Source organism: Trachemys scripta, chromosome 11 (assembly GCF_013100865.1).
Source record: "Trachemys scripta elegans isolate TJP31775 chromosome 11, CAS_Tse_1.0, whole genome shotgun sequence".
Taxonomy (NCBI): Eukaryota; Metazoa; Chordata; order Testudines; family Emydidae; genus Trachemys; species Trachemys scripta.
This window is the reverse complement of record NC_048308.1, coordinates 63,144,589-63,169,781: the sequence shown is the minus strand read 5'-3', so window position 1 is coordinate 63,169,781 and position 25,193 is coordinate 63,144,589. Positions and strand designations below refer to the sequence as shown.

General features: G+C 42.8%; 1 protein-coding gene across 1 annotated transcript in view; it reads left to right on the top strand.

The window, feature by feature from the left end:
- KANSL1L (KAT8 regulatory NSL complex subunit 1 like) overlaps positions 1-25,193 on the top strand; it is a 98,559-nt gene that overhangs the window by 28,729 nt on the left and 44,637 nt on the right. The window contains exons 3-5 of the mRNA XM_034786513.1: positions 2,291-2,488; positions 7,019-7,140; positions 20,291-20,495. Coding sequence (XP_034642404.1) covers positions 2,291-2,488; positions 7,019-7,140; positions 20,291-20,495 — 525 coding nt within the window. The remainder of the gene's footprint in view (positions 1-2,290; positions 2,489-7,018; positions 7,141-20,290; positions 20,496-25,193) is intronic.

Here is a 25,193-nt window from a genome sequence, read left to right as displayed (position 1 = left end):
AAGTAATAAATAAGCTGCATACTAGAAAATCAAGGGAGGATTGCCATAGCAAATATCAAAGTAGGCTCGAACTACGTATTTTTCTCTTGTTCTAAAAGTCTTTTGTTGACATGAATGGCAAAGAGACATGATTACTTTACAAAATGCAACAAAAAGGATTTGAATTGTCTTTTTCATCCACCCTGAACCAAGGTCTGTGACTGTCAGCTTGCATTAGAGAGATTCAAGGCTGGCAGATCATTCCTTTTGACCTAAGAGAAGGATTAGAAGAAACTGGATTTCTCTGGTCACAAGGCCTAGTTTTCATCTGCTCTGGCTGTGTGGACCTCAAATTATCATATGATAATGGTCAAGTACACTTATGTTTGGGATAAGCGTTAGTCACACCTGGACCATCTCCTGATAATTAGCACAGAGAAACCAGAACCAGCCTGATGGAGAGCCAGTATGTCTGCAAACATTTCCATTCAGTGGACATGTAGGTTATGGGGGGAGGGATAGCTCAGTGGTTTGAGCATTGGCCTGCTAAACTCAGGGTTGTGAGTTCAATCTTGAGGGGGCCATTTAGGGATCTGGGGCAAAAATCTGTCAGGGATGGTACTTGGTCCTGCTGTGAAGGCAGGCGACTGGACTCGACTCAATGACCTTCAAGGTCCCTTCCAGTTCTATGAGATGGGTATATCTTCATATAATTACCACACCTAGGTTCACTGCAGCAGTTCTTCCATTTTTAACTTTGCTCTTGGGTGCACAACTTGCTATTTAGTTTGAACAATACCTATCTATCTATACCTGTCTCATAGAACTCGAAGGGACCCTGAAAAGTCAATGGAAAGATTCAAGAAGACAAGGGCATCTCCATGTTGCTTATGTCCCTCCCAGTTTTCCTTCTTTAAAAAAAAAAAAATCCTTATTCTAGATTCTAGGGCTAGTTGCCACTGAGGCAGGACTCAAGGTATCATTGTGATGTTGAGGAGGACCATTCAATAAAATCACAAACATGGAAGCATCACAGGAGCCTCAGCAAAGGCAGAGACCATCTTCCTATTGGGTATTAGAAGCTATAGAGGCTTCTTGATTGAGTTCCACACCATACCGTTCCTTCTTCCTCCATAACTTTTAAGTGAGCACACTCATTAGAAATCAAAACATGAGAAGATGAAGTGGGAAGATCCCATCCTTTCATCACTGAATAGTAGCTCTAATTTATATTTGGATAGCTCTAAGTACCAGATTTACGCTCCCAGCTAATGCCACCAAATTCCAAGTTTCTGTACGCTTTGCTAAATGGAGAAGAAACACATAAGTTCAGGCTAATGGCAATTTAGCATGACCAGTTGAGGAGATAGGTTTGGTTGTCTCAAAGCTCTGTTTTGGTTATTGTTTTATTTTACTATATGCTATAATGTCTCTGACTTTGCAGTTTCTTATTTTAGGAAACTGATTTGAATGCTTTTTACACTTTATTTTTGTAATATTTCTTGTGGAGAACAAAGTAAAGTGTGTTGTTTTTTTTTTTTTGTTTGTGTGTTCTTTTTTTAAACATCTGGTGTTCATTACTATGAAAGGCGATATTTATCTTTTTAAACTATTTATACTCCAGATGAGATACCGCAAAAATACATTGAGGCTGATATCTTATTCCTGCAGATGGCCTTGAAGAACAATGGGATTCATAGAAAAATACTTTATATAGGATTGTTGCCTCCATAAATACAAAACCAAGAAAATGCATAACTCCAAAAAAAAAACAATTTATCTTGAATTATGATGAAAGGCTGTTTGTGTTGTTTCATGCTTTGATGGATTAGGGAGAGAAACCTTGACATTTTGCGTGGGTGGCAGCAGTGGGTGGGGGAGGGAGAAGGGAACATTTTAAAGACTTTCAGAGTAAACCTCTGAGCTGTAAAGATGTTAACTAACTTGGAAATAAAATGTTTTTTTTTTTTTTTCTACAAAGAGGAAATCATCGTAAAACATCAGGCAAAGGATCACATACTTGATATAATCAAGTATGGATTTCTAATTTGAATTTTGGCACAGGCTCTGAAACAGTCCTATGACACATTGTAGATTTAGCGCTGCTAAGGAAAAAAATGAATGTTACAGCTTTACTATCACTTAAATTCATTAAGTAGTATTTACATATTGTATGTACTGGGCATACTCAAAACTGTTCCAAAGAGTTGCTGTGGGCTTAAGAGGTATGTTCCAGGTTGACTGCCACTTGAAAATGATTTAGGAAGGTTAATTTGTTGTCCACCAACTGTTTTCAATTGCTGTTGTCTAGGGGATGGTGATCTTAGAAGAATTCCCACTTCCAAAAGACATTTTGAAGAAGCAAACACAATTGACAAACCCAGAAGCTTTATTAAACACCACGGGGAATTCTCAAGCTAACCTTGAGAGACAGGATTCTTTGCCGGAACACGATTTTGAAATGTCACCAAGCAGCCCTACTTTACTTCTACGAAACATAGAAAAACAGGTAAAGTAAAATAAGGACTGAGTGTCAAATGGAGCCAAGTGACCTATTACAGAATTAGGGCAAGCTACGTGGTATTTATTCACAGAACCGTAAAGATATTTCACATTCCTAACAGTGGTTGCTGATGAATTTAAGATCTTAAATAAATAAATTGGTCACTAGGTTTACAAATTAACTTTTCATTACTAAAGTGTCTATAATTCTGTTTTGGTTTAATCAACGTGGCCATCTTTTGCTTTAGAGAAATAAACATCAGGTTTCTGCACAACAACTCTAACCGATTCCCATGTAACTTCTTGTCCTTAACAATTTAGTTTAGTGCATTTGTGCTACTGTTTCTCATTTCACAAAATTGTAGTCCTGTAAATGAGAGCAACTTTTCTGTGAAAGTATGTTACATTTAAAAAAAAACAAAAAACACACCCCACCTTTGTTCACCTTCTCTCCCTAACAAATATAGGGCCAATTCTGTGAAAAGTTACATCTCTGTAACCCCACTAACTTCTGTGGCATAGGCATTGCTGAGAACAGAATTTTGATGCACAGTGTCCCAAATATTAATTTCCAAGTTGGATTTTAGGAAATATGGTGTAGACGCTAGAAGGTTTTCCTTTCCCTACAAAGTGTGCAATTAAAGATATAAGGGGAACATGGTGAATCAACTATAGGAAACTTGTTAGGATAATGTGGACTAAAACTTGCCTTTTTATTATGTCAAACAAGGAAAATATAAGATTGATCATACATTTAGATACATCACTGGGAAATCTAGTAAACTTTTTAAAAGTCAGATTAAAAGTACTTTCAGGTACTACATCTGTTCCATACTGCCCTTGCAAAGTTTTTGTGACTTTATGATAACATTTTCCTATTTTAAAAATGTTTCCTCTCCAGTTTACCGTGAAAGAGGAAACAATAAAACACAAAGTAAACTGGAGGGTATGTTTTAGAATGTCCCCTCTTAACCTGTTTACTTGGAGCATTCAACATGCAGCTCTGTGCAAAACACCTTTAAAGCAATTCAGGTTAAAGTAACATTTGAGGTTTTTTGAGGTGCCGAAAGACAGCTTTAAAAGTGTGCTATCATCTGAAAAATTCCTAAATTATGGTCTTCCTTATTTATTGATTTACAAATTCCATGTTAGATTTGCTCACATTATAAATAAAAAGATAGTTTATTTAACTGCCAGCTCTGCACATCAACCTACATTCAGAGACAAGCTTGTGGTTTTTTTTTCTTTCACATATCACCAGCAATAAAGCTGCTATAGGTCCGGGGTGGGCAAACTTTTTGGCCCGAGGGCCATATGAGGGTTGCGAAATGGTATGGAGGGCCAGGTAAGGAAGGCTGTGCCTCCCCAAACAGCCTGGCCCCTGCCCGCCCTCAGAACTCCCGACCCATCCAACCCCCCCCCCCCGCTTCTTGTTCCCTAACCACCCCCTCCTGGGACCCCCTGCCCTTAACCGCCCCCCCCAGGATCCCACCCCCTATCCAGCTGCCCTGCTCCCAGTCCCTGACTGCCCCCCTGAACCCTATCCACATCCCCACCCCTGACAGGCCCCCCGGGACTCCCACCCACTATCCAATCCCCCCTCCATGTCCACTGACCACCCTCTCCTGTGATGACCCCCCCCAACCGCCTCCTGGGATCCCGCCCCCCCATCCCCTGATTGCCCCCACCCGGGACCCCCTGCCCCTAACCGCCCCCCTGGAACCCCCCCCCCATCCAACCCCCTCCCCCCCCCTTTTGGAATGTGGCCCTGAGAACATGGGCGGAGGACTCAGGAGGAGCAGCGGCAGCTGCGCAGCCGGAGAGAAGTGGCGATTTCCCCTTTAAAGCGCTGCTTCTCTCTGGCCGGCTGTGCGGCCGCCTGGTACTCTTCCGGCTGTGTTCGCCATGCTCCTGCCACCTGCACCTCCCGCCTGTTCCCCTGAAGCTGTGGGTGAGCCTCCCTCCCTGCTCGCCCCTGCCCTCCCTGCGGGGGGTGCGCCGGTGCTGAGCTGCCCGGCAGCACAGTGAGCTGAGGCTACAGGGCAGGGGGAATAGCAGGGGAGGGGTCGGGGGCTAGCCTCCACAGCTGGGAGCTCAGGGGCCAGACAGGATGGTCCCGTGGGCCGGATGTGGCCCGTGGGCCATACTTTGCCCACCTCTGCTGTAGGTCAAACTATGGCCTCAGTTATACCTGTGTAACTTCACTGTCCAAAAGGATACCTTCATTTAAGCAAAAATCCTCTTCTTATTTGTGAACTGAAAAAAACTGATATGAATTGGTGAGACACCATAAGCCTGGAACCTTCTAATAATGCCTTTTTGCCATCACTTTTCAGAACAGAATCACTTTGAAATCATGGTTGTTTTCCCTCGTACTTTGAAACATTGGCAGCTATTCTTGTCCTTTTGTGTTCATTTGACTTCAGTATCAGTGTCGTATTCAGTCTGTTAATTTTTTTTGGCATCTTGTTTGGTTTGTTTCAGACTTTATAACTGACTTGCTATTTCTCTGCTTGAAGATTTTATTCACATACATAAAACCTTTGTTTTCACAACACTTTAACATTAATTCACAGAAGAGGCATGACTAAAAATGAAATGGAAAGTGTTTTCTCTCATATACGTTAGTCCTTGAAAGTACACCTCTACCCCGATATAACATGAATTTGGATATAACGCGGTAAAGCAGCACTCCAGGGGGGCGGGGCTGCACGCTCTGGCGGATCAAAGCAAGTTGGATATAACGCAGTTTCACCTATAATGCGGTAAGATTTTTTTGGCTCCCGAGGACAGCGTTCTATCGGGGTAGAGATGTACAAATAAAGGTTTCATGAGAAGAAGTCTTAAGAATATTTGCTTTAAATAATCTTACTTTTGGAATAGTGAATCCTAGTAAATAAAAAAGTTAGGTATGTGTCTGCTATTTCAATCTACTATGACAAAGCTCTGTCCTTGTCTCCCTGGGTCCCACACTTCCTGGTGGATTTCGCTACCCTCAGAGGCTCACTGTGACCCTCCACGTAGCCCTTCTTTCCCTAGGGGCAAGGGTCACAGCTTACTGAGCCATTTTCATCGTAAGCCACAAGGGAGGTGAGGAGAAGCTACTCTCCCTTGCACAGTCTCTGTTGTCCTCCAGTCTCAGTGATTAATTTGTGGGGGAGGAGCCCGGGGCTGCCCTCTACTCTGGGCTCTAGCCCAGGGATCCTAATAGTATCAGCTATGGTAGCTGACCTTTTGGAAACAGGATGCATACAATTCCCTGGGCCACTTCCACATAGTAGCCTCCACTTCCTCAATATCTACTTCATCCTTCCCTCGGGGCCTCCTTCCTTGTGCCTGATATGGTTTGTACTGCTTCGTTTCTCCCACAGTGCGGCTTCCTCCTACAGCTCCTGACACGTGCGCCCACCTGGCTAACTGGGAGACTTATAACTAGTTTCAGCCAGCTCCTGATTGGCTTCAGGTGTCCCAATCAACCTAGCTATCTTCCCTGCCTTCTCAAAAGATCTTAATTGGCCCCAGGTGTCTTAATTGACCTGGAGCAGCTGCCATTTGCTTATCGTGGTAACAGGGATTTGTTTAGCCTGTGGCTAATATCTCTGTCTCCCACTACTTACTACAGCCATCTGGCCTTGCCCCGTCACAATACATAATTTATATTAGCAAAATCAAATTATTTAGTACTAAGTCAGTTTCACCTAAATAAGCTAGTGGGTAGATTTAAAGACAGAGTAACCATTAAGGTTTGACATTTAAAGACACTGTGAAATGTTATCTGGACTCTGTCCACAATTCATCACTTTATAAGAAGGAATTCTTAGTCTTAAAGAATTAACTGCATCTATGTTTCACGCAATTCTTGAAGTCAAAATTTTTTATATGGGGTCTTGCAGTGTAGTTTTGAACATGCCGTTAAGTAAGAATAAAGCTATGGATTTATATCCCTTCTAGCATCCTTTTGTTTCCATTAGCTCTGACTGTACCTAAACTGGTCATTATTATACTTCGTCTCAACTAAAGTGAGCAACTAAGAGGATTCTTTAAATGACCAAACTATTTTGTTTTATCAACCAACAGAACATATGATTAAAAAGTAGGAAGCCAGATTTTTTTTCTCTTGAGTCAATCTTGAAGCCCAGTTCAGAAGTCGTGAACTGCATCTGTATCGTCAGCTGCAAAATTTCTTCTACCATTATTAATCATAGTTATCATTATGTAAGTTAAAATGTGTTCTGCAGGTTACTTAAAAGTTCAGGTTTAAGTTTTTTTTTTCTTAAATATATTGCTCTAAAAATATCTAAACTGTGTCCTTGGCAGTGGTTCAACAAGAGTATAACAAACATAATGTATTGTTTTTTAAAGTTCAAAATATGACTTGTGAAATAACAAGCATAGCATTTTTGATATGTACCGAGATCTTGTGTTTACTTGTTCATCATGGAGAAAACTAGATCAAGAATACTAAATGGGGGTTGGGGGGACACGTTTTAGATTGATGCTTGGTGTGAATGTAAAGTTCGGCTACTGTGTTTTTCAGAGTGCTCAGCTGAGTGAAATCATCAATAATCTAATTGCTCCACTCAATCTGTCCCCCACGTCCTCCCCTCTCTCTTCCAAGTCCTGTAAGCAGAAACAACTGGTCAATGGCATATCTCTCAGGTAGGTGACAGTGTGGTGTAATTTTTGTTTCTTGAGAACAGGCTAGTATTGTAACCTCAGCAGTTTTTTTTGTAATGTTAAATCAGTCGAAACTAGTAATTTTACAGTAATAAATATAAAAAGGAGAGAACTTTTGCTTCTGAACTTAATTAAAGGTAGCAGCTTTGCTTTTGACATAAAAATATTTTATCAGTTTTGTTCCTGAGGTTGCCATAAATTCCACAGACTATTACACACATGAAATCTTCATATGACAAACACAGCTGTGAAGTGGGGTGAAAATAACACCGTAGGTAAGATCATTCATCATTGCAGACTTAAAATTGTATTTATTGTGCCAGAATGAATTCTTCTGATGACAATGATATACCATATATACTCGTTCATAAGCCGAATATTTTTGGTAAAAAAGTGACTCATCAAAGCACGGAGTTCGGCTTATAAATGGGCCTCACCAAAATTTGATGATTTTTAAACTCTATGGCAGGGATCAGCAACCTTTGGCACACAGCTCGCCAGAGTAAGCATCCTGGTGGGCCGGGCCAGTTTGTTTACCTGCTGCGTCCACAGGTCCGGCCGATTGCAGCTCCCACTGGGCACGGTTCGCCGCTCCAGGTCAATGGGGGCTGCGGGAAGCGGCGCAGGCCGAGGGATGAGCTGGCCCACATTGGCCTGGAGTGGCGAACCGTACCCAGTGGGAGTCGCAATTGGCCGGACCTGTGGACGCGGCAGGTAAACAAACCGGCCCAGCCCGCCAGGGTACTTACCCTGGCGAGCCGTGTGCCAAAGGTTGCCGATTCCTGCTCTATGGAATCATTGAATTGATTATCTAATACATCGTCGTTTTGTGTACGTGGAGCGTCTGCAGGCATGGAGCCCCTCAGCTCCCTGTGGCCACGGTTCGCTGTTCCCAGCCACAGGGAGCTGATGAGCTCCGTGCCTGCAGACGCTCCAGGTAAACAAAACGTCATGACCCCACAGCAGCTTATCCTGACAGGCCGGGAGCCAACATTTTCCAACCCCTGAAATATAGGGTCAGCTTATGAAAGGGTCATACAGTTTTTGCTATTTTTACTTAGCCATCTTGGGGGGTCGGCTTATAAACGAATGGGGTAATGAACAAGTATATACGGTAATTGATTAGACTTTGGAGTATGTTGTCTGAGAATAGTCCTGTTTTATGTGATGACTTTCCTTTTTTAACAATGAAAACACTTCTTTAATAAGAAAAAATATTAAGGTATCATAATTATATATTGCAAACATTCAGTGATTGAGTTATCTTTTTGATAATTTACTTTCCTGCATGATTATAGCATATTACTTTGTGGTAATGAATAGCAGAAAAATGTTTGTCAAGATGCCATTTTGCACTTGTTTACAAATTGCATCTAAAATACTGTACTAATAAACATTAGCTTCAGAACAAAATTGAGGTAAGTACTATCCTTATTTTACAAAAAAATGTAAACACAGAGGGTGTGTGATCTTTAGAGATTAGTAGTCTGCTTTTGCAGAGCTGCTGAGTACCCACAACTGCTGTTGATATCAGTGGGAGAAGAGAATATTTGCCATCTGTGGAAAATCAGGCCCCTTATGACTCTCCTAAAGTCACAGAGTGTGTTTATGGCAAAGTTTGGAGCAGAAGAGAAGTCTCCGGACTCCTTGACCTGTGCCTTAACCATAATATTGTGATTTCAGAAGTTATCTTTGATTTGTTTAACCAAATTTATTTCTAGAAATATTTTCGGAACTATCTTTTTAGAATGAGATCTGTCAAATTTTAAACTATACTTGCGGGGGAGGGAGGAGAAATTCCTTGCCTTCTGCTGTACGCTACTCTTCTAGTATAGTCTTGCTTCATGTCTTAGCCAAAAAGATGTAAACTTTGGGGGGAGGAGGTGGGGGAGGCACTGTTATGTACTTGCTATAGGGTTTATAGGTTTTTGATTGTTTGCAAGTAATGTAAGAAACTTTCAACATGTTTAACTGAGGTTTGAAATAGAAAGTGGAAAAGGGAAATATTGTGGAGGGTGATACATAGCAGAAGGGGGAATTCGGTTTATTTGTGCTGTCTGATTTTTAGTAGAACTATGTTATGGGGTTGGTATTTGTTGGAGGCACATAGATTGTACATACACTTGTCTTGTTTTATCAATCTAAATAAATGAATCACTGACAGTAGATTTGGAGTATTTTTCAAAACAGTGAGTCCTTTTTTCACCACCTTCCAACTGTGTGTAATAGCTGTCATCTGTGGGGAGTGGAGGCAGGCATTGTTTTCTGGAGAAGCATTTACTGCTTGTCCGAGGAAGAGGGTAGAATGAGAGGGCTGCAAAGCAGTGAAATACTACTGGTAGAGAGCAGTCCATACAAACTAAATTGAACACATTAAAAAGCAAACATTGGAGCTTCTGAATTCCTGTCTCCTACCCAAGCCACTTGTGTTGGTCGGATTGACTTTTAATTCACAGAGGGCAAAATGTTCTGCTCTGAACCAAGGCTTTCGCCAGTGCACAGATTGGTAGCACAGAGTGGTAACCCCTGTGAGCTTCCTTGGCTGCAGGAGGGTTTGGTTGGTAGGTCCACCTAGGGTGTGTCTACATTGCAGCTGGGAGCGAGCCGCCCAGGCCAGGTAGACAGACTCACTCTAGTAGTGTGGCCATTGTGGCCCAGGCTGGAGCTCCAGCCTGTCTACCTGGGCTGGAAGGATCACTCCCCGCTGCAATGTAGATATACCCCTAACATTTGATTCAGTGGCCCCATCCCCCCTCCATCCGCCCCATTATGGTGCATAGGCAGCATTTGCAGAATGGCGGGCGTTGCAAACCCTCTATATAGGCTCCCTGTATCCTTCCTTCCCATTAGAACAAAAACTTACTGTTTAACTATGGACAAAGCCATCTGTGTCTGAAGAGAGGGTAAGATTTGCCTTGTGAGTTGTACCCAGCTCATTAACATTAAAGAGGTAACCTTGCTGAGGAAAACTTGCAGGAGAATGAGCCTTGCTTTTGTTGTATTTCAACTTTGCTTAATGCAGCTCCTTTTGCCATCATACATCATATCCTTTTGCCAGCAGGTGGAAAGAGTAAACAAAGAGAAATTCATTGTAACCTCCCCCTGTAAATGAAGTTGTGAGGACTGAGCGCACACACTCTTGACAGATCCCCACTGTTGGGAGCATGCATCTTAACTCCTCTTTGTCTAGAAAACCACGACAGTTGGGCTTGCACATGTGAGACGCACCCCTCCATGGATCCAAACTGGGAAAAATGTATATAAAGGATCTAGTCTCCAACTGCTCTCAGTTCTTATTCCTGGGACTAAGCATTGGAGTCTCTGCATGGTTATTCATCCTGACTGCACTGCAGACAACCTGTTTTTCTAAATGCTTCTATTTATTTGATAGGTTATAGTTAAACAACATTTAAAATTGATTAGTAGGTTGGTGCTTGGCTTAAGACAGCTAGGTCCGTGTCAGTCATTGCACAATTCCAGATTGGTGTTTGTCCGTGCGATGTGCAGTTCTGATCTGGATATCATCCATTTCTTGCTCTAGAATAGTCATTGTCCATTCTGTTACTTCTTGTTTTGTGGTGTCCTACAATATTTTGATGCAGATGGTGAGCATCATGAGAAAATGTCTAGATGGACCAGCACACCAAATGCCTTCAGAGCTTGAGGGGAAAAAATCTAAAGAACAAGCACGTGATCTGAGCCTTCATCAGATCTGAAGCATAGGAAGAAGTCAGATAACTTTTTATCTGCCAACAGACCCTCCTCAATTTTTCTCTCTTCCACCCTTAAGAAATAACAACATGGATCTGGGCAGTTGTCCAGTGCAAACTGATCCTTCACTTAGTCACTTCTCCAAGGCTGCTTGCCTTTGGCTGATGACTCCAGAGGGTTTTCACTCCCATTATTTTCTAATCTCAAATTAAACGGGTTAGTCTTCAAACTTTATTATAACGGAGAGCCCAGATCAAAATCATGTGGAAATTCAGGTTTTATATGGTTAAGCTGGCCGTTGTTACTCCTATAAATTGTCAAGATTGATTCTAAGCTCTTGACAGAAATATGTTCTGATACATTTCAGTCAGGGCTAAACATAGGAAGTACCTTGGATTCTGGGTAGGCACACAATCCTTGTGCTTCAGTGTGATCCTCAAGTCTTCACCAAATGCATCATGGTGATTGTGGCCCATCTAAGGTGCCTAGGGATACGGGTAACCACAAATCTCTTGTTTGTCAAGGCCCAGTCTCCTCAGTGAGTTTCTTCCTAAAAACATAAGAATGGCAATACTGGATCAGACCAATGGTCTGCCTAGCCCAGTATCCTGTTTTCTGACAGTGGTCAATGCCAGATACTTCAGAGAGATTGAACAGAACAGAGACTTGGGACACCCAGAGCATGGGGTTGCATCCCTGACCATCTTGGCTAATAGCCATTGATGGACCTATTCTCCATTAACTTATCTAATTCTTTTTTTAACCCAGTTATACTTTTGGCCTTCACAGCATCCCCTGGCAATGAGTTCCACAGGTTGACTCTGTGTTGTGTGAAGTAGTACTTCCTTATATTTTGTTTTAAACCTGCTGCCTGTTAACTTCATTGGGTGACCCCTGGTTCTTGTGTTATACAAAGGGGTAAGTAACACTTACTTACTGACTTTCTCCACACAATTCATGATTTTATAGACCTCTGTCATATCTCCCCTCAGTCATCTCTTTTTCAAGCTGAATAGTCCTAGTCTTTTTTAATCTCTCTTCAGATGGAAGCTGTTCCATATCCCTAATCATTTTTGTTTCCCTTCTCTGTACTTTTTTCTAATTCTTTTTTAAGATGAGGTGACCAGAACTGCACCCAGTATTCAAGGTGTTGGCGTACAATGGGTTTATATAGTGGCATTATGATATTCCTGTCTTATTATCTATCCCTTTCCTAATGGTGCCTAGCATTGTTAATTTTTTTTGGCTGCTGCTGCATATTGAGCAGATGTTTTAATCTGCTATCCATAGTGACTCCAAGATCTCTTTCTTGAGTGGTAATACAACCAAAGGCACAAAGCACCGTTTTTCAACCCCGGAACGAAGGGCATAGTCTCCCAATGAAGTCGGGGTGGGCCCCAAGTAGGGCGAGGGGGAACTAACTACACTAATGCTAATAACTAACTTTACAAGAAAAACAAAGAGAAATGAACTGTACGGGAATGGGTGAGAACACTCTTGTAGACAAACTACGAGCATGGAGGCCAACGCAGCGGTAAGAGGGAACCAAAGGGGCTCAACCCCACACGTCCTCATATAACCTTGCCTGGAGCACGAGGTGACGTACTACACACATGCAGGTCAATGGACACTGCTGCAGAAATCTTCCAGAGCATGGCGCATATGCGCACCCATGTTTGGAATACATATAGGGACTATCACTCAAAGAAGAATAGCTAATATAGACTCCTTCGTTTTGTATGTATAGTTGGGATTATGTTTTCCAACGTGCATTACTTTACACTTATTAACATTGAATTTCATCTGCCATTTTGTTGCCCACTCAGTTTTGTGAGATCCCTTGTAACTTGTAGCAGTCTGCTTTGGACTTAACTATCTTGAGTAATTTTGTATCCTCTGCAAACTTTGCCACCGCACTGTTTTCCCCCCTTTTTCCAGATCATTTATTAAACGTGTTGAACAGCATTGGTCCCAATACAGATTCTTGGGGGACCCGGCTATTTAATTCTCTCCATTGTGAAAACTGAGCATTTATTCCTACTGTTTTGTTTCCTCTCTTTAACCAGTTACTGATCCATGAGAGGAGCGTCCCTCTTATCCCATGACTCCTTACTTTGCTTAAGAGTCTATAGTGAGGGACCTTGTAAAACACTTTTTGAAAGTCCAAGTACTTTATATCTGCTGGAACACCCTTATCCACATGTTTGTTGACCCCCCTCAAGGAATTCTAATGGCACTGAAGTAATTGCCAGGATCACCTCTGGAGCCTTCTTTAAAAATTGGTGTCACATTAGCCATCTGTTGTTTGTCTGGAACAGAGGCTGATTTAAGTGATAGGTTACATACCAGTTCTGCCATTTCATATTTGAGTTCCTTCAGAACTCTTGGGTGAATATTGTCTGGTCCTGATGACTTACTACTGCTAAATTTAATTCCAAAACCTTCTCTATCAACACCTGAATCTGGGACAGTTCTCTGGATTTGTCATCTAAAAAGAATGGCTCCGGTGTGGGAATCTCCCTCACATCCTCTGCAGTAAAGGCCAATGCAAAAGAATTCATTTAGTTTCTCCACAATGGCCTTTTCTGCCCTGAATGCTCCTTTAACACCTCGACCGTCCAGTGGCTGCACTGATTGTTTGGCAGGCTTCCTGCTTCTGATGTCCTTACATTTGTTTTTGCTGATTTAATTTTTGTGTCTTTTGCTAGCTGGTCTTCTAATTCTTTTTTGGCCTTTTTATCCTTTGACACTTGACTTCCCAGAATTTATGCTCTTTTCTGTTTTTCTAAGTAGGATTTGACTTGCAATTTATAAAAGATATCTTTTTGTCTCTAACTACCTTTTTTTTTTTTTTTTTTTTTAAACTCTGTTTAGCCATGGTGGCACTTTTTTGGCCCTCCTAGGGGTTTGTTATATATATTAAAATAAATACACACACACACTTTTAGTTTTTAGTTTGCATGCATTTCAGGCTTGTGATTGTTCCTTTTAATTTCCGTTTAACTAGCCTCCCGATTTTTGTGTAGTTCCCCTTTTTGAAGTTAAATGCTACTATGTTGGGTTTCTTTACTCTCCCCTCATCTCCCGAGGATATTAAATTTACCGTAATTACGTTATGGTCACTATTACTGAGCAGTTCAGCTGTATTAACCTCTTGGACCAGATCCTGTAGTCCACTTAGGATTAAATCAAGAATCGCTTCTCCCTGTTGGGAGAATTCCCAATTCATTTTGCATAGAACTTTTCCTTCACTAAGACATAGAGACTAACTTTCATAGGAGCAGCTGTCAACTCTATAGTGTTGGCTGCTTTCCTACCAGGAGAGAGACATTCAAAAATACACAGCTTCAACAAAGGCATGAAAATAACCTTTTGAGTCTTCTGGGCTTATGGCCTCCTGCACATACGTGAGTCTGTTTCTCTTACTGAGAATGTGTGCTCTGCAATTCTGGCTAAGCATCCGTTTCAGAACAGGAAGAGACAATCTACTAGCACTGCTGAGAGTGCCATAGCAAATTCAAGAATTCCCCATCTGGTGGTGATTAACTTCCAATATCCTCTTGTAGAGTCTCATTTTGACAGCCATCTGAATTTCCATTTATAAGAATGGATGCCTCAAACCTGGGTTGGGGAGTCCATCTGGGCGACTTTGTCAGGGAAACCAGACTGTGTATTGGAGCCCCGAACAGTACTACTCGTACTGAGACCTTTACTTTCTTGTATCAAGAATTTGTGAGAGGGCATAGCCACAGGTGTTACTTCAGTGGATTTGGGGAGACGGGTTCTCACAACAAATTTTTTGGTGGCTGCTCTGACCATTTTTCCTAAAATATTTAATTAACTTTAGAAAAAAGAAATAAATATGGCTGTAGACCTGTCCAAATCATTGTAATTTATTTATAGAGGTTTTTTTTGAAGACTCAATAAAAATAATGTACAGTTGTCTCTATTCTTTATTTTTGGTGACCATATTTCCCTATGCTGAATACGGGACACCTGGTAAAATTACACATATTCAAGTGAGTTTAACAGCAATCAATCAGAACTATGCAGTGCAACCATTCAAATTAACATCAAGTTGACTGAGCCCCTGTTGTAAAGAAATACTGTGTGGTTGGATTCTTTTTATTTACTGTCTTATCTATAAGGCTTTAGGGTTCACACGGGCAGAGATCACATGCACACACACATACGCTCCCATATACCTCTCTCACACAGGGGGGAACGGGGCGGGAACCAATCGACCCAACACTCCCTGCCTGGCGCTCTCTGCCATCCAGGCCTGGCTGGGCCCCCGGGACAGACCTGCCTCTCCTGGTACTGTGTTGTCCCAGGGCAACATGTGGGGGGGGGCCACACAGGGTCACATGACCCCCCCACCCCCACCCACCCCCGAGATTTCTGTCAGGTTCACACCAGAATGTGGCCAGCAGCAGCCTTTCGGCACTCTGCAGGATGGAAGGGACAGAAGCTGCTTCCAGCCACGCGGCGGGGGTGAGGAGAGGGATGACCTGGAACCGTGTCTTTACAGAACTCATCTCTTCCCCCTCCCCTGTGGCTGGAAGCAGCTTCTCCCTTCCTGCCCGCACACTGTCAAAAAGCAGGTAACACCTCCACCACCTGTCCCCCAACTACAGTGCAGGCAAGAAGGGTTAAGCCCTAAGGACATATTTTGCACCAGGGACCGCAGGGGCTTCAGCAAACCTGGCCAGAGAGGTGGCTCGGCAGGGGAGGGTGCCATGGGGACAGAGTAGGGGCTCAGCAGAAGAGGGTGTGAAGACCCTGCCTGGGGCGCTACTGCGGAGTCGGGATGGGAACAGGCTGGAAATTGCTTCCACCACCCGCAGCCATTCCAGAGCGTAGCTGAGGGGCAGAGAGGCTTCCCCATGCCACTCTGTGAGGGGCTTTGGCACATGCCGGTGGGTCTTGGGTTTTCGGGGAAGAGACCCTGCACATAGTAGGGGCTGCACTGATGGACAAGCAGGGGCAGTGGCTGGCCCAATGGGCTGCAGCTTTGCCTTGCATACCCACCCCCATCGTCGGTCACTGGAGCTCGCCACTCACTGCTGGTGGGTGGGTGGCTTGCAAGAATGGATCCTGCCAGCAGCAGGACCCGTCAGTACTGACAGTTCGCCCATTTTTAAGAAAAAGTCAGGACACCTGCAGGAGGGCTGAAATACGGGACCGTCCCTCTAAAAACAGGACATCTGGTCACACAATCTTTATTGAACTTAAACAGAACAGAAACACAAATAAGGTGCTTTGCACATTCTTGTCTTTTTTGTTGTTTCTTGTGCTTTTTTGGTTGCCTTTTTTTTTTTTTTTTAAGATGTGCTAGCTAGTAAGTCTGCTGCTGTGAACAGTGATACTTGTATGTTTAATGTCATTTTTCACAGCAGACTTACTCAGCTGGGGCAAGCCTGGGGACAGATTAGGCCATGGATGGGGAGGTGGGTAGGGAGGCAGCAAGGGCAATGGGGGAAATGGATGAGGGGCTGGGGGATGTGGGGAGGATGGGGCAGTGGGGTGTAAGCCTAGGACCAGAGTCCACCGCTGTGCAGCTGGGGGCAGGGGCCAGGGCCCAAGCCCATCACTGGGGGATGGAGCCTGCTGCTGCATGGCCGAGGTCCGGGGCTGGAGGAGGCAGCGGGCGTCAGGAGCGATGCAGAATGGTGGTGGTAAGTCCACGGCCAGATCCCGGGTCTGGAGCCCACCACTGCACAGCTGGGAATCAAGGCTAGATCCCAAATCCCCATGGCCAGGGGGCGGAACCTGCCGCCATATGGCCAAAGCCCAGGACCAGAGGTAGCAGTGGCGGCTGGGATTAGGGAGGCAGAATTTGCCAGGAGCTGGGGTTGGCAGCAGGGCTTCTTACTGAGTCATTGACTGTGCTGCCCAGTTCCCAAGTCCCAACCCATCTTCCCTGTTTCTTGGTCCTCTCCTCCTACTCCTTACTCATTTCCACAATTAGTTCTGTTTTTATTAATGATACTATTAATAACAATAAAAGAGAAAAAAGAAACAGAAACTGTTAAAAATAAAGTACAATGTGTAAGACCTTCACTGTGGAGTGGAGTTTGGGACTTGGAAAAATGGGAAGGGGTCCATAGAAGCAGGTTGCTGGTTTAGGCTCTGGGACCAGACAACCAGGCTTAGCAGGAAGGCTGGATGGGTCTCTGCCACCCATCTCAGCTGTGTAGTATGACTCTGTAGCTCCTCCCATTAATGCCTAGTTTGTCTGTCCATATACACTGAACCTTTAAACTCTGATAATTATCAATAACAGAAAATGTCACCCTTTTTAAATGGCATGGGAAATGGGAGTCAGGGAACATCAAGAGGAGACCTTAAGGGGAGGAATGGAAGAGAAGAACTTGTGACCATGAACATGGAGAAGGAGCAAGAGTCCACAGGGCAAGGAGACTTCAAGGGTTGGTGAGGTATGGAAGTGAACATGGGATAGTGTGTAGTAGGGGATATAATAATCTAGGAGGTAGAGATATGGGGCTACAGGAGATAAGCAGGATCCCAGAAATCGGCCACCTCTGTCCAGGAAACTGGACGTTAGTCATGTCATGAGAGATCAGACTGTATAAAGTAGTGACATTTTATGTGTAGAAAAACTATTTTAAATAAATTTGTATAGGCTTTAAAAGAAGTTTTTGTCTTCACAAGTGTGTGCGTTTGGGCTTTTGAAAATAATGTGACTGCAGATGGAGGGAAACAGTAATTTAAAAAAAGAGAAATCAATTTTTAAAATAACTTTCTAATTTTTTGTTAGTATGTGGCACATGGTGTACAGAATACATGATAGTGTTGGGTGGTATTAAGATTTTATTAGCACTTGGTGTCTACTTAACCCATTGATTTAATCACGGATGAGTAAAGTGGTCATTGTGACTCATGCCAAAAAATACTCTTCATACCATACCAAGTCATGTATGTGTAATATAGTATACATTTTTATACTGCAATCATTTTATAATATATATAAAATGAAATGTGTTGTAGGCAGACAGTCCTATTTTGTAGGGCCCCGGTTTGCAGCTTAGAGCTAGTTGTCAGAAAAGATTGACTGTTGGGGTGTAATGAGCTCATTTCTATTGTTTTATTGCCTGTTATCACTTACCAGTTGTATAAGCAATCTGTGATTTGTGGATTTTATCAAACAAGATGATAAAAAATAACAGGAGTTGGTGCAGACAGATTACCTATTATGAAATCAGGGCATGAATATCTCATCTGCTGACATTTCTCAGGCAATTCAATGTTTTGTTGTTTGTGGTCTTTGATGTTGTAAAAATAACACGCACTTGAATGCTTTTTCTAGTGAGCCTTTAACTTTGCAGGCAGATGTTGCTACAGCAACAAAATAAAGCAGGATACTATAAAAGTTAAATGCACTCTTATTGATTCATTCCCACCCAAGTGGAGGGTATTTTGGATTCTTATATTGCATTGAAATTGGTCTGATGAGGCAAACCAGCTCTAATTTAGTAACACAAATTTAGCTGCTTTCAGTCATATCTGCTATCGTATATGGGTGCTTGTACTATTTTTGGCTTTTTATTACTTTCTCACAGTATCGTTTTTGTTCCTTTTTAAAATACTGCATGCTAATGAGTGTTGGTTTATAAGCAGCGTGCATGTGGTTCAAGTTTAAGCGAGATGCTTACACTTGGAGAAATCCACATGTGATAGAGGTTAGGTATTACAACTTGGCCCAGTACCTCTCTGAACTGATGCTATCCTGTTGTGAGGGGACTTAATTGCTGGGTCCCATATGCTTCAAAACCAACTGGGTCTGGGCAGAGTCTAACAACCCTTTCTAGCTCTCTGTCTGTAAGGCACCTTCCCAGGCTTAGATCTTGTGCCTGGCCTTTCCTTGGGGGATGGGACTCTGCAGTCCAGCTACCCGAGCCCCTGAAACCAGTGCTTCAGAGCCCCCCACTTACACATGCTGCTCCTAGGCTGAGGGCTCTCTGGGCTTCTATTTTAACCCAGGCCGTACCTGGTAACAAAGCAAGGAATATAGGTTTAGCAGTGGAATTTCTTATCCAGAATGACTATTCTTAAAAGCTCTTGAGTAACAGATCTTCGAAAACAACAGTGCACCCTATCCTGGTCTGATCTGGCCTCATCTGGGACTGGGAGTCCAGGGTTTGTCTGTGTTCAGACTGGGTGGAGTCCCTCTCGTTCTCTGTCTGTCTGTCTCTCCTGTAAATGCTCCTCAGAATAGAATAGCATTTCTGTCTCCTTACCATGTGCTGTATTGCAGCAGTTCTCAAACTGTGGGTTGGGACCCCAAAATTGGTCGCGACCCTGTTTTAATGGGGTCACCAGGAGTGGTGGTAGACTTGCTGGGTCCCAGGGCCAAAGCCCAAGCCCCACCGCCTGGGGCTGAAGCCAGTGACGGGACTCAGGTTTGGCCCTCCTCACCTGGGGCAGTGGGGCTGAGGCTTCGGCCTCCCCTCCTGGGTTGTGTAGTAGTTTTCACTGTCAGAAGGGGGGTTGCGATGCAATAAAGTTTGAGAACCCCTGGCTCTATTGGAAGACTCCAGCCTCCCTCCCCTAGTCATGCTCATGCCCCTGTGTAGAAAAACCATTGTTCGTTTGAGGGTAGGAGACAGCAGTTGAGACACAATCCAATCCAGTGGCTCCAGATTGCTGATAGCTTCTCAGCATAGTCCTTCAATAAGATGTCAAATACCTTTCCTGGGCTGGGCTGCTATGTAGAATGCAATTCCTTGGGCTTGTCTGAGGCAAGATTAGACATGTGTTGAACACACAATACAAAATAGAGTTTATAATTTTGATACAAATGTGTCACACTAGGCTGATATCTTTATTCTGAATGAGCCTTGGTTTATAGTATTTTTTTCTATTTAGTTACATTTGCCAAATAATTTAAATTAATTTAAGTATCCTAATGCTTCCTTCTGTTACTTATGCCAGTGTAATTCCATTTACTTCAATTAAATGTGGATAAATAGGGAAATGTCATGAATTGAGTTATAGAGTTCTCAGCTTTAAGGGTAAAATGCATAACTGAGTTGGTGTAGTTACTCTAAAAGCAAGTATTATAATTCCAGGAACTTTATGTACTCTCAACCTTAACTCAGTTTTAGCACAGGTTTTGTCTGGGAATAGAAAAGAAAATGTGAACAAAATAAATACAGAATTCTTTATAGTGTCACAAAAGGAATTCATAATGTTAACAAACCAATGACAAACTTCTTATGCCACCAGTTGTGATTTCTTGAAGTAGTATGTTAAAACACAAGTGTTAATTGTGGGTGCCTCTAGAATTATGGGGCTAATATTCTTGAGGATGTAAATCTACTAATTGTGAGAGGTTGCCTTTATATATTGAGCATTCTTGACCTTTTTGACTGATTTCAGTGTTTTCATGGCATTTCAGAGCTTCAGACAACAAAGAGGAAATGTCATCTTCTAGTAGCCAGCTGCTTGATCATCAACACATCAAAAAAAGAAGAAAAGACAGGACAAGGCTGAGATCGCCATCTGTAACTATCATGAGCACATCTGCCCGAACAAGGCCACTTCAGAGTTTCCAGAAGAGGAAACTATACAGAATGAGCAGTGCATGTTACTGGAATCAACAGGTAGAGCTGTCTCCTCTCCTTTAGAAGACAAAAGCAAAAATTCCAGCTGGCAGTGTCTGTATGTGTCCGTCTGCTATAACGGTATATTACATGCTGCTGTTTTGATTGTTCAGTACATTCAGACAGCGTGCAGTACATGTGATAGGAGTTTAGCTGTGTCAGCAGGAGTTCACAGTTAAGGAGTTGAATTTAAAAATTGCTCAGAATCCTGCTTTATCAAATTCATGCATTTGTTTTACAGTTGCCTTTAAATTCATTTTACAGTCGGGGGTGGGGTGATTTAATGATTTTTTTAAGGAGACTTTACTGCTGAGGAAACAAGCTACAACATAAATCTGCTAGCTGTTTGCTTTTAGAGCATTTGTTTAACTAAAGAAAGTTTACACAGCTGGTAGTGCATTATTGTGTGGGAAATTAAACTGCTATATCTTAATCTTGTTTCCGTTTTTGCCATTTCCAACCAGCTCTGCTCGCTTCTTCATAGCATTAGTAGTGCCTTAAAACTGTCTGTTATAAATTAAGATTTTGTCCATTACAAAGAAACTGAATTGAATTAAATGCTTAATGTGGAAAAATCTATTTTAGACTGCTACTTGTGTAAGACAAATGCTGTTTGTAGGCATGTCCACTATACCAAGAATACACTGAGATTCCAAATGTTATGAATACTGAGTGAGTTTGCCACTTGCTCCTAAAGGGTTGAATTACCTGCTGTTTTCCAAATTAGTTGTAAGGTCGTTATTAAAGCAGCATTAATCCCAAGGGATTTTGATGCTTTGCATGACCTTCCTATACCTTTTGGAAACTGTATTGTAGTGGTGCTTTTGCATCACAATAACACAGCCTGTTAGCGTTTCCATTCTAAAGTTGGATTGGCATTATAGGCGAGCAGGGCATTAGTGAACTAGGATTTTGGAAGGTACAATTTTGCTCTCCCACTAGTTTTTTGTGTGTACATATGTTTATACTAACTTGAAATTGTTTTGATTTTTAATTGCTTCCAGTAGTATGTCATCTTTAATCCCACAAATCAAATCTAATGAGAGCCTCTGAAAATAGGAAATACAATGGATATGTGAAAATTATAGTAGCAGTACTCACAACCCCTTAGGGGAAAGCATAATAAATGCTGTGGGTGAAATCTTGACCTCATTGAAGTCAATGGCAAAGTTCCCTTTGATATCCGTGAGCCAGGATTTGACCATATGAACAGATAAGCAAGATTTTTGAATCTGAATATGATCAGATATTCACAGATAGTGTGGTTAGGCCATTGCCAATAAGAAACAAGATTTCAAGTTTATTATACGGTATATTCGCCTTAGATTAAGAAAAAGATCTCCACCTCTCTGCAACAAAAAGGGCCAGATTTACAAAGGCATTTAGTAGAACTGGTGAGAAATTCTCTGGCAGAATATTTTTCCATAGGAGAATGCTGATTCATTGAAATAAAAATGTTTTGCGGAGGTGGCTTGATTTTAACAAAAGTCTGATGGAAAGTAGGCAGGTTTCTCTCTGAAACCTTTCTGGTTTCCTACCAGCTTGCTCATTCAGCTTCTTGGCAGCCTGGTTTTCCAGACTTCCTGCAGTTTGGCAGCCCGCCTGGAGGATCGCTTGGAACTGAGAGTCTGCAAGCTCTGGGAGCTCTAGCTCGTAAGCTACCATGCCTCTCAGCTTCTCAGTGGTTAAGCTGGCATGCTGGCATTGAGAGAGACTTCTACGTTCCCAGCTTCTCTGCAGCTTGCCTGGTGGGCTGCTGCAGAACTGCCTCCAGGCTCCTGTCTCCCCTTCAGCCCACTGGGCACTTTGAGCGTGGGAGCCAGCATTCTAAGACTCCTCGCTCAGCTGGGACTCCCAGGATTTGCGGCTCTGGTGCAACCCCTCAGGTGGACTGCTGTGAAGTCAGGGTTCAAAGGGCTTTTCCAAATAGGAACAAAACTAAATTTTGAAATATCAAAATCCTCCATGAAATCAAATGACCTTACTCTGCATATATCTAGAGTTTAAGCCTAATGATCCCAAGATCGGTGCCTAGTGGGATTTTCGTAAGTGCCATTTGTACCTTTAGGTACCTAAATACCTTTGAAAATGTGGCCCAAAGTCACTACAGTTCTGACCAAAGAGGGGAAAAACCCCATAGAAAACAGTATTACAAGTAGGTGTGTGTGAACAGAGAAGTAGAGACCTAACACTTCAGCTGCAGGTCACTACTGCAGGACCAGAGCATGGGGCCACTAGGGGGTGGAAGACAAATGTGACTCTACCTCACCTTTTCTCTTTCTTGGATTGTGGGACTGGTTGGGGATGAAGATGGTCCTGGTTGCATGTTAGTCTGTCAGACTAGGATTTAAAGATGTGGTGTTAGGAGTTAGCTACCATCTTCTACAGATCTAGCGTAGACTTCAACATGTGCTACATGCTAAGACAGTTGAGTAAAAGACCCTCCGCCACTCCCCCACCCCCATCCCTGCCACCCTTGGCTTTAACTTAGCCAGTTCATTATGTGTTAAAGGCAGTATGTCTTGTCTACTGGGATTTTTCAAATATGTTATTTAGCGCATTACATAACACCTTAAATCTTAGTCTGGACAAGCCCAGATTGACCACTGTAGTTTGCACCTGATTGTAATGGCTCCCTAGGAACCATTATGCTGGTGAGGATTGATGGAATGCAATGTGCTTTGGCAGTCCCCCCACCCCCTATGCAAGAAACCACGTATACCTACCTATACATCTATAGGGAGGGGCCAAGAGCTGGCTGTGCAGACTTTACACCAGCTGAAGATTTCTCTCACCTCCTAGGAATCCTTGTGTACTCATTTAGGATGGCTTTAAGGTTCTTTTATGTCACTTCTGCAGCCCAAAGGGACCTTAACGTGGGCCAGAATCTGGCCACTTCTGGATCTCTGGATTCAATTCCTAGTCGCCTTTTCAAAGTCCAGTTTTTAGATTAATTTAAATTTTAGCAGTGGGCTTTTATAGATGGAAAAATGATTTGTTCATTTCTGAATCTTTTGCTTGGATGGTGTTCGCTTAGTGTTTTGCAAAGGAGGTGCCTAGAGTCTGGGTAGCCCAAGCAGTTGATAATAGGATATGGAGATAGGATCCAAGTCCCAGGGGACAGATGTCATTATCACTATTGCACTAACTGGAAATCTTAGTAGAGGAACCAAGATGAACTTTTGCATCTAGAGCAGTTCTCTCTAAGTTAGTGTGGAGGCAAATTGAAGGAGCTGTGTGTGCTATGACTGTTGTGAAGAAAAAATAAATAAAAAAAGATGTAGTCCTCCTGTGCTGTCAATCTAGGGCCTTTCACAAATGTCAAATTTATTTAAAATCTTAAAAATTAAGGAGAAAGAAAGAAAACGCTAGGCACATAATGCCTCTGTTGGAAAGGAGGGGAAAGAAATCTTGCCAAGGAAGTAAGTGACAAAATCAGACTGCGCATTTTAAACATGTTCTGACAACCTAAATTAAATAGATATCAAGTCCTTGAATTAAGAGCTGTCATCAGTGTATCACTTCCTTCAAGAAATCTTATTCTTTCCGTGGCCTAGCAGCCTTTCGGTCACTTTCTCTTCGTCTTAGTCGCTACGGTTGGTTACCCGGCCATTGATGAGATTGTTCAGCGTGAAATAGAAAAGCCGAGTATCATTCCAGGCTGATTGTTAGATTAGGCAGAATTTCTAAGGATGAGGCTGCAAAATGGGCACTGGCCCTTGAGATTGACAGTTATTTTGTCAGAGAACGCAACTATCAGTTTGTCAATAGAGAGCTCAGCAAATTTGCTTGATCTCAGACCGAGAAAGATAGATTTCACCTTAAAGGGATATATGAAGTTTCATGCTGGATTCTTAATTCAATTTAATAATGTGATACGGGGCTCTCTAGCAAGAAATGACCATATCCTCTTTATTTTGGGTACTTATATGGCCTCTGTTACCATAGTATCTGAGCACCTCACAATCTTTAATGTATTCAGCCTGACAACATCCCTGTGAGTTAGGGAAGTACTGTCTCTCTCATTTTACAGATGGGGGACTGAGGTACAGAGAGATTAAGTGATTTGCCAGAGATCACAAAAGTCTGTGAAGGTGCAGGGAACCGAACCTGGGTCCCAAACTAGCACCCTAACCACTGGCCTGTCTTCCTCCTGAGAAGTAAAACAGCGTTTCCTCCCTTTTTCCCCTTCCAGTTTTTTACTGGCTCATTTTAATACCTTCTTCAGGATGCCATTGCCCCAGAATGGTGGTGGATGAGGTAATGCAGTGGCGTAGTTTGAGACAATTTAAAGGTGGCTACATTGTCTGAAGTATCCTTCTAGCTAGATTTGAGATTGTCTTTTCAGATAACTAATTGCATTAGATTCCACTTATTAGCAACCTTTTGGTTCCCAGCAAAAAAGTTACTATTATCTGAGAGCTGCCAATAAGCAAAAGGCAGATCTGTGGGGCTGGAGCCAGGGAAGAAAGCGCTGGGACATGTCCCACAAACCTTCCTGCAGTTGGTGCTCGTCACATCCCAGCATTAACCTTCCTGAGGGGCCACAGCTAGGGAAGGAAGTGCTGGGATGTGCCGAACCCGGTCCCTGGTGTCAGGGCAGGGCGTAGCCTGAAGCACGCAGGGAGAAGTACTGTGCAGCTCCGTGGGCCCGCAGTACCTCGCTCCTCATGGGAAGCCCCAGCATCCAGGCTGCAG